The sequence below is a fragment of the Penicillium coprophilum genome (assembly GCF_028826855.1).
Source record: "Penicillium coprophilum strain IBT 35676 chromosome Unknown utg000001l_segment0_segment0, whole genome shotgun sequence".
Classification (NCBI taxonomy): Eukaryota; Fungi; Ascomycota; class Eurotiomycetes; order Eurotiales; family Aspergillaceae; genus Penicillium; species Penicillium coprophilum.
Window position 1 is genome coordinate 285,923 of NW_026622720.1, and position 15,062 is coordinate 300,984.

At 46.6% G+C, this 15,062-nt stretch overlaps 6 protein-coding genes across 6 annotated transcripts; 2 read left to right on the plus strand and 4 right to left on the minus strand.

Moving 5' to 3' along the window:
• Positions 1-383: 383 nt before the first annotated feature.
• N7500_000110 (indoleamine 2,3-dioxygenase family protein) lies at positions 384-2,163 on the minus strand (the record flags this gene model as incomplete). The annotated part of the gene is made up of 5 exons (XM_056671256.1): positions 384-599; positions 658-960; positions 1,025-1,185; positions 1,250-1,566; positions 1,670-2,163. The coding sequence occupies 5 exons, from the start codon at positions 2,161-2,163 to the stop codon at positions 384-386; spliced, it is 1,491 nt and encodes a 496-aa protein (XP_056536829.1).
• A 1,127-nt stretch (positions 2,164-3,290) lies between these two features.
• On the minus strand, positions 3,291-4,475 carry N7500_000111 (Galactosyl transferase; the record flags this gene model as incomplete). The annotated part of the gene is made up of 3 exons (XM_056671257.1): positions 3,291-3,955; positions 4,005-4,294; positions 4,348-4,475. The coding sequence occupies 3 exons, from the start codon at positions 4,473-4,475 to the stop codon at positions 3,291-3,293; spliced, it is 1,083 nt and encodes a 360-aa protein (XP_056536830.1).
• A 501-nt stretch (positions 4,476-4,976) lies between these two features.
• N7500_000112 (uncharacterized protein) lies at positions 4,977-7,024 on the minus strand (the record flags this gene model as incomplete). Its single annotated transcript, XM_056671258.1, has 7 exons — positions 4,977-5,156; positions 5,220-5,347; positions 5,404-5,478; positions 5,538-6,161; positions 6,220-6,309; positions 6,368-6,681; positions 6,789-7,024. 7 exons carry the CDS (start codon positions 7,022-7,024, stop codon positions 4,977-4,979), a joined length of 1,647 nt encoding a protein of 548 aa, XP_056536831.1.
• A 1,629-nt stretch (positions 7,025-8,653) lies between these two features.
• N7500_000113 (MATE family efflux transporter) lies at positions 8,654-10,205 on the plus strand (the record flags this gene model as incomplete). Its single annotated transcript, XM_056671259.1, has 3 exons — positions 8,654-9,242; positions 9,296-10,002; positions 10,053-10,205. The coding sequence occupies 3 exons, from the start codon at positions 8,654-8,656 to the stop codon at positions 10,203-10,205; spliced, it is 1,449 nt and encodes a 482-aa protein (XP_056536832.1).
• Positions 10,206-11,133: 928 nt separating this feature from the next.
• On the plus strand, positions 11,134-12,805 carry N7500_000114 (agmatinase; the record flags this gene model as incomplete). Its single annotated transcript, XM_056671260.1, has 9 exons — positions 11,134-11,283; positions 11,346-11,442; positions 11,507-11,597; positions 11,673-11,756; positions 11,822-12,043; positions 12,097-12,314; positions 12,368-12,460; positions 12,515-12,665; positions 12,718-12,805. 9 exons carry the CDS (start codon positions 11,134-11,136, stop codon positions 12,803-12,805), a joined length of 1,194 nt encoding a protein of 397 aa, XP_056536833.1.
• Positions 12,806-13,070: 265 nt separating this feature from the next.
• On the minus strand, positions 13,071-14,116 carry N7500_000115 (glycosyltransferase family 34 protein; the record flags this gene model as incomplete). The annotated part of the gene is made up of 2 exons (XM_056671261.1): positions 13,071-13,767; positions 13,818-14,116. The coding sequence occupies 2 exons, from the start codon at positions 14,114-14,116 to the stop codon at positions 13,071-13,073; spliced, it is 996 nt and encodes a 331-aa protein (XP_056536834.1).
• Positions 14,117-15,062: the final 946 nt, after the last annotated feature.

Genomic DNA, 15,062 nt, shown 5'->3' on the forward strand with positions numbered 1-15,062 from the left:
GATCTCGAGACTGCCCTATTTATCCGTTGTTTCGGACATTTCGTAACGCCATGGTTTAATAGTCCGTCTTGGGAAAGAAAATACGAACTAGCACCCTGCATGGCCATCAGCTGAGACAAAAGATAAAGGTCAAACTTCTCCCGAGCTTGCTACCCAAGAATCACAGCCGGCAATCAAGATTTCATACTGAAAAAAATGGGAAATGAGCCTAAGCTCAGCGCGACTGTGAAACATCGGTTTGAATTGAAAAACCGTCATAATAACCTAGGATACCGACAGTTACACACGCGAGAATAGAAGATAACACGACCTTGCGCCTAAAGCAAGCCCACAATCTAAAGCAATACAATAATAAAGCCGGAGATCAGAAACAGACCAGCAGCCTAAACCCCCCGTTCCTGGCACCACCGCTCAACCTCCCTAGCCAACTTCTCCTTTTGATCACGAACAAGCTCCATCATAGGCTCAACCTGCTTCCTGTGCGAGGCAACAAGATCCTCCCTACCATTGACAACAGTCACACCATCTCTGGGCGCAAGATTGTCATCATAGATCTTGACCATGAGCTCCATCACAGCCGATAGCTGATTTGGAAGCCACTAGAACACCGAAACAATCAGTATATTAATCATATCATCAATATCGGAGCTCACTTACGGTGACAATGGGACTACCACCAGTAGCAGTAGGATGCGGCGTACGACGAATGATGTACTCACGCGCGAACAACCAGTGTCGCCAGCGGAAACTGCGGATGTGGTTCAATGTGCGCAGGAAAAGAACTGCAGTTTCGGAGTCTTGGATGGCGTAGCTCTGGACACCAATTTCCTCGGACTTTTCGCGGATGTAAGTCAGGAATTCACGGTGAGGAAGGGGGCGATAGGCGCGGAATTCGTGGAGGATTTTGGTTAGAGGCGTTTCGGGCATGGGAATCTCGCAGAGGTGGTCTAGGAGGGGGATCTAGAATACGGTTAGCTGAGTTCGTTCTTTTTGCGACTATGTATTGTTGGATTAGACTGCTTACAATGCTATCATTGGCGCCACTCTCACCGCGGAAGTAGAGTGGCTTGTTGTCCTCGCAGCCTTCGTAGATCACGCCGTTCGGGAACATGGATTGGTTGGTAATACCGAAGATGAAGACGCGGAAGGAAAGGTATTCCGATGGCTTGGAGTTGCCCCACATGTCTATCTTGATGTCAGTTTGAAAGATCGGGAGGATGGGATTATCTGGATGCTTAGGGCTGCATACCCTCCATGGATGCTTCGATTTTCTCCATCGACTTTAGGATCTCGCGGAATCCGTCGTTGATTTCCTGTCGCGAGCCATGCTGCTCAAGTGAATCAACAATTTTCAAGACACCAGCGATGAGCGGGCCGGTCTCCTTGACCATGTCGACATGGGTCAGAATGAAGCCTGCCTCGGAGCTCTTGGGATCGAGACCCTTCTCGAAGGAGCGAATCAGACGAAGGTTTGAGTACTCGCTCAGACCCTTGGCAGGGTCGGCGACGGTGTAATTGAATAGAGCATAGGAAGCAGCATATGACATGAAAGGTGGTAGGTTCAGACTGGCATGGCTGTTAGTGGTAGTGCTCTTACATGATGCAGATGTGTGTGGATGTGATCTATGAGATGGGGAACTAAACAAAGAAGGATAAGCGGAGGACTTACATTTCAGCACAGCGATACATAGGCCGAGCAACAGACTGAGGCAAGACATCACGACCAAGCCCATAGCCACCCTCCGGGTCATTGTTCCAGTGCTCCCAGCAAGGCTCGAGCAGATAAGACGAGGCCAGGAAGGTATAGTCCCGGAAGACGGCAGCAATAGTGAAGCGATCATACGAGCCATCGGCGAGAACCAGCTTCTCAACCTCTCCAGTCAAGTCAGTAAGCTCGGCCTTGACAGCAGGGCCAAGCTCATAGGTAGCCAACAGACCAGGCTTGCCATCGAGCCTGACGACAGGGAGACGATTAACCAGAGACAGGAGGGCACCAAAAGCCTCTGGCAGCTCAACAGGGGCAGTCTCATAGGGCAAGAAGCCTGTCTTGGTAGTGATCGTGAAGGGGTCTAGGGAGTGGGAGATGGATGAAGGGTCATCATGGATATGAGGGAACCGCTTCAGGGTAGTGGGGGATGGGTAAGGCACATTGGTTCGAGTCATAATGATGTGAGATAGGACAGGAGAGAAACCAAAAGTCTATGCTATATCGTTGTAGGGATAGAAAGGAGGGGAGGATATAGATCTCTAAGCCAAAGACCAAGTCAAGAGCCTAGGAAGTGGAAGAAATGGGTAAAAAAAGATGAGGAAGAAGCCAGAAGACCTTGAGGGATAAAAGAAGAACTGGAACTTTGAGATTTTGGGCGGGTGAGGAGCAGATTCTTATAATACTTTGAGGCCGGTAACAATTCCGGCCTCAAGACCTCATTACGAAAGAGAATAAGAGATAGCGTGGGCCCGATGACATCCGGTGCTGCACTATGGAAATTTGTTTTATATATCCTGAATGACCTCCAAGATACTTTATATGAGTGAATTCAGCCAGAATAAGATATTTTGACCATCACCTCAACGTCCATTTGAACTATACAATTGCCCAGTGAGAGAGGGCAGAGGACAGTCACGGGGTGGCGCTAGTCCCGATACAGCATAGAGCTTGAACGGCAATTTGACCGCTTGACCTGGGATTTGATGGAATTTCGTGGTGGCGTATGCCAAATTAGACGTCTCAAATGCTTATAACCAATATATTGACCATTCATTAATGAACTATTACGGATCAATGGTCAGTGAGGTCTACTCAAGTCATGATGTATACCTTATAGTCCATGCGCTGCCAAGCAAAGATCTCCAGATCCCATCTTCTGATTGGACGATAAGTCCAAGTTTAACTTCCCTAGCGTTCGGAGGCCGGAATGCTACCGGCCTCCGAGAGTAACCGGCCTCATGTGTGCCGGGTGGTTTTGATATACGGCAGGCCACTAAATTGGTATGACTTGAGTGAGACCTTGTGTAAATACATAAAGTTCCGAGATAAAGCGAAGATTGACCTACGGACGGTTTCATCTCTCTGAAATTTCCATCGTCTTGCTATTCCGCAAAGTTGAAGTCACACTTGGACATCTGCAGATATATATTTGGAAGCGAACAAAAGAACCTATGGTACATTTGCTTCCCCAAAGTACATGGTTTTTCCAGTAACCCCTCCATGTGTTATATATCAGGCAACTAAGTGCAAACGTTCTCCATGATGACAATCTCACAATTCATCGTTAACTTCCATATAGTTTTCATGCAAATGCACGCTCAGTCCTATTCACCACCAGAGTCCTAGCATTGTGATTCAAAGTCCCATGCAACTGCAGCAAAAAGTACTGCAAAACCGCATCACCCACAGCGGCTGGCAGAGATAGCTTGTCACCCCAGTAGTGCCTCACAAACTCCCCAACGCACCCGGTAGATGCGACCTCGGGACACCCATTTGCCTCTGCACAAGACAAGACCCGAATATCTTCCGGTCGGTTGAATTCATACCTAACATGGTTTCCAAATGCAGATTGCTCATGTGGCCATTCCCGACCCCACCTCGCGCAGTCTGAATAGCGCGTTTCGGTCGGACAAGTCTCCCACGCCTCAAAGAGCTCATGGGTACGAGAGCTCTTCTGAGCAATAATGAAACCGGTGTTGAGAAATGTGCGGCCGTTCCAATCATGGTTGTGAGGTGCTTCTGGATCGAGTGCCATGGCAACTAGAGTCTCTGGAGTAATCTCCCAGTAGTTGAACAACCATTCGAGGGGTAAATTGGGGTAGAGAATCATGGCATCTGCGTCTAAGAATACAACGTATTCGTAGTGTTTCAACGCCTCTTTAATCGCAGTGACTTTGGTCCATGTTCCAGTTCGTCCGACTGCCCTGGGAATTTGAACTAGTCGGTAGTCGTAGCCATGGATCATTGCTACACTCATCAGTCACAAAGTGAAAAAGATAGAAGCGTGGCCACATACCGAACATGAAGTGGTTCAGTCTACCACTGGTATCCGGAGGGAGTCCGGTCGTGTTCAATGGAGCCTTGCTCAAAAGTCCCTTAGGGCCATCAAGGTTGCGACTGTCGACGTCCAAAATGAGGACTTTCTTTCCTAATGATTTTGTGAATCTCAATGGTTCTGCTACCCAAAATTCTTTCCCTGTGTGGCCAATAAATATGGTTCTCGTAATGGGGTGTATGTAAGGATTGTATAGATCGTGGACCGTGGAAGAATGCAAGGAGCTTTCAACAGTCCATCGGAAGTATTTCCTATGTCAAGGTTAGTGTTCGTCAACGAGTGTTTGGTGTGACTGGACTCTTACTGAGACGGTTGATCAATGAATACACTGTTCAAGTAGGAGTAGACCAAGAAGAGTGCACACACCACCAGACTTGGAGTAAAGATGGCTGTGATTCGGCGAGGAAACATGAGTCCCGACCTTGGACGCATGGAGATGGTGGATGCATTTCAAATAGAGCTCTTGTCTGTAGAGTTGACATAGTATATGAACGAAGATTGAAATGACATAATGTTGAAGTAGTAGGGAATACCGAATTTCCTCCCTCCTTCTATTTTGGTACTCACCTCATGCCGCTTTTGACTTAGAAGTAAGTATGCATTTATCTAATTTTTGCTTCCCGCTTTGGTTTCAAGACTTGGGTAGTGTGCATTGACTTAAAGACCATTCTTATAGACCTGCGGAGTTTCGACGATATCTCGGCTGGATTCGTCTTTTTTGATAGAACCTGCCGTCCGTTGGATTGGTAATTCAATTGTGAACGGTGGAAGTTGATTATTAGAATACGCCACAGCACCTCATTCTGCAGTAGATTGTCTAATTAGAAATCCCCATACATACCCCCCTTCTTCCCCTTTCCTTCCATGTGGCTGATATAAACAACATGAGAAGTTCGGTTGGCGTAGTGCCATAGATCAAATTACCACGCCAAGTTAAGGGTTCATATCAAACTCTGGATTGACCCACGACGGCTGCGGTGCTTTCGCGCGCATCCAAGCCCCGAACTTATGTAAAACCCCAAATACAATACACCCGGCAGCAAGTGTAATAAGTCCTTGGACAGTAAACGTCCAGGTCCAACCAGAAGATACTTGCCATGACGCAATAAAGAACTGTTGACCAAGCAGGAATCAGTAAAGTCACACATTGGGCAAGTCATATATTGGTAAACACACCGGATTAATGAAAGCGCTCAGATTCAGAAACACGGCGTAGAAAGTAATCACACTTGTTGTTTGCAAAGGGTAGCAGTCCACGATGTAGCTGCTAGTCACTGTATTACCGATCTGGATACCTGCCGCAACTGGAGAGCCGTCAGTTCTGCGTCGGATGTTATATATATGGATGAAAAACACTCACATAAAAAAAATGCTACCTGGCCTACAATCCAGTGATAGTTTTTGTCGATGCTAACTCCCCAGACAATCAACCCAACTATATCATGCCATCGATCAGTCACACTCAACTTATGGGATGTGAAAGGCAAAGCATACCAGTAGTGATCAATATAGCTGGGTACGCCAACCACAGCCGCATCTCCGGAACGCGGATATTGCCATTCTTCCGGGACAATCTTTCGACAATAAAATCACTCAGTCGCCCTGAACAACCCATCTCTGAGATTACAGTGCCAAGGAACAGCCCGAGGAACAACAATCCCTGAATGAGAGGCGTGTAGCTTGCATAAGCTGCAGGCACCATCGTGATAACAGATAGCACCCACCAATACCAGACAAAGCAGTATCCAATAACTGCAATGACAACTGCGGGTAGCTGAAATGTTAACGCAAATCGGGTGATAGAGTCCCACGGCTTGGGATGCCGCATGCCGGGGACAGGGCGCCAGTTAAAGAAAGGGAGGTTCTTAGTACGGCGTAACTCTGATGGCAATGTATCTTCTAGAGACGTTGGTGTAGTGTCACCCCCTGATATCTGTTTCTCGACATCACCAGACATAGATCTGTGATCACCAAGACAGGGCATTTGCTGAAGCATCTTATTGCGGGGATAAAGGGTTTCTGGCATGAAGAAAAGCTCGAGGAGTAGTAGTGCGCCGAAGAGGATTGCATTGAACCAGTTAATCCATGCGGCACTGACAAGGTCCAAGAACCCGCCAACTTGAGTATCTCTCAGTATGTGGCTTAGAGGTGTGGAAATATGCCCAGATAAACTTACACGTTGGACCAAGAAATAACCCTGCATCAATCGCTAGAACCCACAGCCCAAGCTTCTGGCCACGCTCATAATCAAAGAATAAATCGTTCACTTTATCAGGTTTTCGTCAGATAAGCTTATTGTTTGTGGATGAATAGCTTAGACCTACCGACTGCCATCCCGACTGTAGATGCTGGGCTCACACCGAATCCTTGGAAGAAGCGAGCAGCCATGTACCCCGAATATGTATCAGCGACAGCAGCGCAGATAGTGGACACTAGGGATATGACTGTTCCGACTAAGAAGACTGTTCTTCGACCATAGATGTCACCAAATGATGACCATATCAAGGGTCCGACAGACAACCCGAGTGCAGGCACGGCGACTGTCCAGTTGACTTGTGAGTAGTTGATCTGGTACTGGTCCTGGATTTCGGTAAATGAGGGAACAGTGGTGGTCGTGAGGTAGGTGAATAGGAAGTATCTGTTAGCGAGCAGCAACATGTCAGCAAGGCGACAAGGCATCTGAATTGGTGTTCATGTTGCAGATTGTGAAGCCGGAAAGACGGGCTGGGTTGACTTGGTACCTACTTGAACATAACAATGGATAGTATGACATGTTTCTGAAATATTGACCAATTCAATGGATCTAATGAGTCTGCCGTTGGTTGTGGGTGAAGTCTTATCCCGTTTTTGTTGACTGCTGCACCGTAGAGGACTTGAGTGCCTTGGTCGACAGGAGTATGGGCTTGGTCACAGTCATCTTTTTTGATGTCTTTTTCTGCCATCTCCCGTTTTTCATCAAGTTTTCCTGATGAAGTTGTCATTTTATAGAGATTTCAGTTGACAACGGTCAATGATGGTGCCCGACTATACTGATTGTAATAGAAGCCTTGTTCAGTGCACTGACATCGGGATCGAAAGTTATATAAGAAACATAGTTCCGAAGTGGCAATTAAGTAGTAGCATGGATGTGTTGAAACTGTGCGATCGCAGTCTATTGGTCTTGCTGCCGTGTCGAACGTCCTGGTTCACGACCATAGCTGATAAGGATTGCATTAGGTTTGTCGGTATTTTGATGCGTTTCAGATCATTCCATCAAGCCTCCAAGTATCATGTCCTCATGTAGTCCAATAGTACATTCATCTGATTATCAAGGCTTCCGTATAGATGTTGATTATTTAACAAGTTATGCTGTCTTCACTTCGAGGTATAAAATAGTACAATATCTTGTGGATCCTTGACTTTCTTGATCTTCTACGCAAATAGACAAATAGACCCTTGAGAATGTCCTTCCACAGGTGCCGGGACCATCATTGCAAAGCCCCCGCTATCGATGTGACAGGGGTATAAGTAGACAGACGTGAGCGGGACATCCGAATGCACCAATCAACTGGTGGGATGGCATGATAATATCAAAGATAAGGGAGTCGATATGACATTGGTCACATAATAAAAATCAAAAGGAAATCAACGGGTTAGTTTATTCTCTTTATTCCCCGATGCTTGGATTCCTAGAATACAATTTCCGGGGCACTCCACACTCTATGCCAAAATAGGCCCCAAGTAATCAGTTACAACACCATAGCCACTAAGATAGCTAACATGAAGAGACTTCGTGCTAATCACGCATGTGTAGTTTAATTACTTCTTTGTATATTACTATTAGAAATGCACCAAGTATACCAAATGCACTAAATGCACCCGGTATTGCACAATTTCGGCCTATCCGATCAGCATTGGAGACGATAACACGACCAACAGTCATAAGAATGACCCTATCATGGTGCTATCAAAACTACGTTCAACCGTCTTCTTAGGAACGGAAAAGTATGCCTCTCTAGTCAACTTCCATTTAAGGTTAGGACAGGACGCTAGGGCTGATCTCCCCGCCATCACAGATAAGAGCCATATATCTTGACATCATACTGAATAGCAAGACTAGACCGACCTGTTCAGACTGGTATGCGCCAAATCGAAGCCACCGCAACGTGGCTCCGGCTATGCTCAGTTGGTATACACCGTACCAAGTCGCCACTGCATTTAGACATCCGAGATCGGACTTTTACTTGTGATACACTGCCAAAAGGCATAGCAGTGGAGCAAAAATACACAGTTCGAAGATCTGATGACTTTGATTGTCTCAATGGAATTCAACATACATTTGTTATCAAATACGTAGTTAGTGGACTTGCTGTATCACTGAGTACTAGGAATTCATGGTAATACTATACACCCTAGTAGGATCCACGTCGGCCATAGTACACTTGAAATCTTTCAAAAATTTCTAAATCAAAGGCAATCTTCGTATGTGAAGAGTTTTCGCTTCTTCCAACTCCCCTGCTTGAGTGGACATCGAATTACGCCCCTACCATCACATCGCGTTGCACAGCTCAGCTCGACAACTCGAAACACTGAGGCCAGAGATACTTATATCTCGTCTTGAATTAATCACCATGCAAAAAGTCACTAGCAATGGGAGCTCGACTCAACACCCAACCGAGTATACCTCTCTTCTCTCCAAACCCTTCAACAATGAGCCATGCAGCGACCCCAAAAGAAGTGAAGAACCATTCTCACGAGCTCTCATCCTCACCGAATTTTGGCTCTTGCTGAAACACTCGATCCCCGTGATTCTAGCCTACACCCTGCAAAACAGCCTGCAGACCGTATCCGTGCTCATAATCGGCCGCTCGTCACCAGAGAACCTCGCAGCGAGTGCATTCTCGCAGATGTTTGCCATGGTGACGGCGTGGATGATTGGGCTAGGGGGTACAACGGCTATGGATACGCTTGCCTCCTCTTCGTTCACGGGCAGCTCCAACAAACATGACCTGGGAATTTTACTGCAGCGAGGGTTCATTGTTCTGGGTCTTTTCTATATACCCGTTGCTTTTCTGTGGGCGTGTTCAGAGCCGATTTTCTTGTTCCTTGGTCAAGACCCGCAACTTTCAAGCGATAGTGCGAGGTTCTTAACTTGTTTGATTCCCGGAGGATTGGGATATATCTATTTTGAGGTGATGAAGAAGTACTTGCAGGCTCAAGGTATGTTCCTATACGAGTTGTATCCAGATACATAGAGACTTACCGCAGTAAAGGCATCATGCGAGCCGGAACATACGTGCTGTTGATTACATCGCCCTTGAGCGCCGCTCTCAACTACATTTTCTGCTACAAGTTCGAGATCGGCCTCCTAGGCGCCCCCCTAGCTACGGGTCTCTGCTACTGGCTCTCTTTTGCCCTTCTTGTCCTCTATGCACGTTTCATCAGCGGCTCAGAGTGCTGGGGCGGATGGTCCCGCGAGGCGTTCCAAAACCTGCGCACATTCGCCCGGCTCGCTCTTATGGGTATTATCCACGTCGGCACAGAATGGTGGGCTTTTGAGATCGTCGCTTTAGCAGCTGGTCGCCTGGGTACTATCTCACTGGCTGCTCAAAGTGTTATCATGACCGCCGACCAAGTTCTCAACACGATTCCTTTCGGTATTGGGGTCGCGACATCCGGCCGCGTCGGCAATCTTCTTGGGAAGAGGGATGATACTGGCGCTGCACGGGCGGCACATACCTCTGCCCTGCTCAGCGTGGCTTTCGGTGGTATTGTGCTGGTTGTTCTGATGGGGACACGAGAGCATTTTGCAAAGATATTCAATGACGATGCTAGCGTTGTGGATCTTACGGCCGAAGTGTTGCCTTATGTGGCGCTTTTTCAAATTGCCGATGGTCTTAATGGGAGCTGTGGGGGAGTTTACGAGGAATGGGACGACAGCATGTGGGTGCTATGGTCAATATGGTTAGTTATTACTGTGGTGCGCTGCCTTTGGGTATTTGGCTTGCATTCCATGGCTGGGGACTCAAGGGTCTATGGGTTGGACAGTGTATTGCGTTGTATTTGGTTGGAGCGCTGGAGTGGGTCATTGTTGCGCGCAGTCAGTGGGAGAATGAGGTGCACAAAGCCTTCCAGCGCATGGATGTACATGGTATTTTGGAGGATGGGGTGGAGGAAGAGTAGATTTGTTTCCTATATTTTGACTTTGGACATGAGAGAACTGATACTGAATAATCAATGCTATCACTTATATGATATTTTAAGAGAATATCTGCACCTCAGTTCATTGTTGTCAGTATCGATTTTCAAGCTCTGTCATATCCTACGCTCTCTCGCTCTCTCTCATGACAACTAAAGACCTACCCACCTGGCCAACGTATCTAAGACACATCCTTAGCCGATACACCGTTACCAAAACAATTCAATACATGGATACAAATGACAGAAGAGAGAATACTATACCTTCATATTGTTCTCCGTTGTCGGACACAAAACGACTGGTACATTTTATAGATCGACAACCACCAATGACGAGCGACCGATAAGATGCAGCATACATTAGGTAACCTTTAGCCCTAAACCGATCTCCTATCTTCTCCAACTATGAGATTTGTTTCACATCTTTCTCCCCCGGCCATCCATTCTGGGATCCTGGCAATAGCTCTGCCTTGCATGATAGATGTATGCCGTGGCCAAGCCTTGACCACCCATTCCCCACTGGAGTCATCCTGCCATCACTTCCTTAAAGGGAAGTTACTGGGAGCGAAACGGGAAAACACTGCATAGCATCGAAAAAAATAGTGCCTTTCTTCTTGTTTTCTCGAAATAAGATTGATTCGGCTGTTTAGCTGGTGGGCGCAGATAGAAGGAATTGGTAGGCTGTCAATCATGTCCATATCGGGGCAATTTTGGGAGTGGATACACTCGCAGGAGAAGCTAATTGGTTATACTACATGACATCAAAATATTGTAGATGTTGAGAATAGCTTGGAGTGAATGCCATACTTATATCCTGGAGGATGCCTCATGTAACTGCTTTGATTTAACAAGTAACATTGACTCTAAAGGTTTCTAATTCTATTCGATACAATCCTCTCTGTTCAGTATCGCAATGATTCCCTCCGTTGCGGGCTTGCTGGCACTTTCTGCTCTGGTTACGGCCCATGGAGATCATGGTCAGTCTCAACTAGCTGGTTCTCAGCTCGCTGGTCCGCATCAAGGACTTTGGTACAACACACTCCCAGGAGATGGTGGCACACAGGTGAGTGCCCCGTTATATCAAGTAAACTCAACTCAAGAAGACTCATCTCACGAAACACAAAGGCCGACTCCGTTTTCTCCGGAATATCGACTTTCGGCCGCTTACCGTACTACCCATGCCTGGCCAGTGATTCTGAGAAATACGATATCGCGTTCCTAGGTTAGTACAAAGTCTCATCAAAATAATGATATGTGATCTTACTAACAATCGTCCAATTAAACAGGTGCCCCCTTCGACACCGGGACTTCTTACAGACCTGGCGCACGATTCGGGCCCAGTGGTATCAGACAAGGTTCTCGCCGCCTCAATCTCTAGTACGTATCAACCCTACCGAGCAGATATTTTTACAAACATGGCACGAATACAAGACTCACGCAATCACGATTTAGTGGAGGTTACAATGTTCCCTTGGAAGCGAACCCGTTTACAAGCGAGCTACGCATCTTAGACTGTGGCGATGTACCTGTTACCTCGTATGTTTGCACTGGAAGATCACCGCCGGTGTAAATAGAGCTCGTAAACGCTGACCACGCCACAGATACGACAACACCTATGCAATCCAACAAATCGAAGAAGGACACAATAGTGTGCTGATGCGCAAGCCGTATACAGACGCGGATAGACCGGGCCTTTCGCGCGCTGGAAAGACCCTTCCTCGTGTTATTACCCTTGGTGGTGACCATACCATCACACTGCCTTTGCTGCGGAGTATCAATAAGGCTTATGGGCCTGTGACGGTTATTCATTTTGACAGTCATTTGTGAGAATGATCTTTGACTTTAACGCTAGTATGTGCATAGCTGATTTGATTAGGGACTCGTGGAAGCCAAAAGTGTTTGGTGGCTCCCCTAGTCAGGTTGCTGCTATTAATCACGGCACATACTTTTACCATGCGGCTATGGAAGGGCTGTTGAAGAATGATACGAACATCCATGCTGGTATTCGGACAACGTTGTCCGGTCCTTCAGATTATGAGAATGATGGGTATTGTGGTTTTGAGATTGTTGAGGCGAGGGAGATTGATGTTATTGGTAGGGTATATTGCTTCTTGGCTTATTTCCGTGCTGACAATTGGAATCTCTAGGAACGGATGGTATTATCAAGAAGATTCGCGACCGTGTTGGGACCGATAATCCGGTTTATCTTTCTATCGATATTGACACTTTGGATCCTGCTTGTGAGTCCTAAGTTGGAATGCCATGTCTGCCCTGTTGCTAAGCATATACCACAGTTGCACCGGCTACTGGTACACCAGAGACTGGCGGTTGGTCTACGCGTGAGCTGCGAACGATCATTCGTGGTCTTGATGGGCTGAACTTCATTGGTGCGGATATCGTCGAGGTCGCACCGGCCTATGATACTAACGCAGAGTTGTCGACGATGTGAGATTTTTCCAGTCCATGACATACTAGACAAAGACTGACTATTTTATAGGGCTGCTGCTGATGTACTATATGAAGTCCTCACTATCATGGTCAAGAAAGGCCCTTTATCTGTTGGTGAGTCGTCTCATGAGCTGTAGGTTTGATGAAGTAGGGTGGATATTGTGGTGTTTGAGAGCGCTCGAACTTTGAATTTGATATAGAGAGAATTGAATTTGATATAGAGAGAAGGAATTGGTATAAATTCAATGAAGTATCAACTACTTGGTATAAACTTGAGTAAAATATCGGTTATGCTTATGCGTATCATGGTATAGATTTTGAAATAGTTATCAAATGAGACAGCTTGAACACGCTCATAACGAACTACGTCTCCCACATTCAACATGAATCTTCAACAAAAGCTTATGCCATTCCAATCAACATATTAAGGTCCTCGGTTTGTTGCTGTACCAGCTCCATATTGTCTGATTTCTCACGCAATGTATTCCTGAGTGCAGCGGCTGTTGCATTGGTATTTCCAGACACTGCCTCCCCGGACTTCAGTTTCTTCTCTGCAGAATGAATACTTTCCTTCGCACTTCGTATCTGTGACCAGTACACTGTCGTCTTGTTGAAATACCCAGTCTCCTCAAGGGGCAAGTTCCATTCATGAGGTGTCGTCTCGACAATATTCAACCATTTAGCCATATGCGGCCATCGGCGCTCCTCTAGACCGGGGAAGTGGACCAGCAGATCCCCCCTTTTGCCTTCATAGGCCCAGTCCCATTCATAGGTGTTGATCCATGGCCGTGGTAGGTAGGAGACTCCATCTGCATATCCCTGTCCGCTTGGACCTCCCGATGTCGTGTTGAGTACACGTCTCATGCTTTCCTGGTCGGCAGATCGACCGAGGTCAATCTTAGGAAGATAAAGAGGGTATCCCAGTGTTTCGGTAAGGAAGCTTATCGTCCAAGGATGGACATGGAGGAACATGATTCCCGTGTTGAGGCCGTTTTGGTCCTGGGTTGCTACCAGGTGAATGTCTTTCAGGTCTGATGGCGGAAGGAAGATTTCAACGGGAATGTCATTATTTAGTATGATCGAATCGGCATCTACCCACCTGCAAGAGTTAGTCTTTTTCGGTAATATATCAGGAGAGTCAGAACATACATCAACCACTCCACTCTCTCGCCGGCTGGCTTGGCCATTTCATTGATGATCAACGATAGCAGATAGCTCGGCTTATTCCAGAATCCGATCGAAATATCCTGTCGCAGAATATGCATGGGGTATCCCCATCTCTTCCCATGGCGTTCGTGGCTTTGCAGCGCTCTTTCGTACATATGGTTCGTCTCTCCGTAGAGCATGGACACCTTGGCGACTCTCTGCAACTTGTTGCTGGAGACATACTCTGATTCCTGGACATAGAAAGTTTGGTAGGATTTGCCCGCGACCCAAAAGGCAAACATCACCGATAGAATTATCAGTACGATATAGAAGGGCCGTTGTTTGAATGACATTGGGTGTGAACTCATGGCCGACATCACCGCGAAGGTCCCAGGTTTCTCATGGTAGATGGAGGATGAAAGAAATTGTTATTTCTCTTGCAATTTGAGACTATTGCTAGATTTAGAATTGAAATGTTTGGTTGGAGGCTCTTGAGTTGTATGAATTCATACTTCCGGATTGGGAATGCTGTTTCCGGCACTCATCCACATCCAATCCCTACCGACGAACAATGTCCAAATAACTTGGCTTATAAATAGAAATTAGTTTAATTATTATACCGAGGAAGAACGACCTCGTTTTTTCTAAATAAAACCCATGAAGATGAGCTGTGTTGCGTGCGCGTATGGCCCACTACCCGCATGGCGTGTATGAAATCGCAACGGTGATGTGCAGAAACAAATTCAGTCCAATGGGCTTTTGGTGTAGACTTGTTATATGAGATCATGCCGCCGTATTTTCAAAAGAAACATATTCCTGCGGCTGACGGCGGCACCTGATAGGATATGTAAGAGCTTCAACGGTCCAGACTGCGTGGCCCCATAATATTTTGTAGACCAAAAGATCACGAAAGAAGGTCCAATCATTGCTGCTGTAATGATGTATATCTCACCAGGTCTCGGGCTCTGTTTGACAACATAGAAGAACCCAAGTCACTTGGAAACTACATTGACTACAAGAGATCGGCAAGACAGCACCCAAACTGGTAGAGTGACGATTTCCTTTTATATGATACAAACGAGGTTCATTATAAACCACAGGCTTCAAATATTTGTACAGCATGGCATATTCAGACAATTTAAACTCCGTGTTCCCATGCATCAGCGACCTGGCCGCCATTGAGTTCATTGGTGTAGCCGGAGCGCATCCAGGCCGGATCGTAAGCTGGACCGCGCATAAGCATACAGC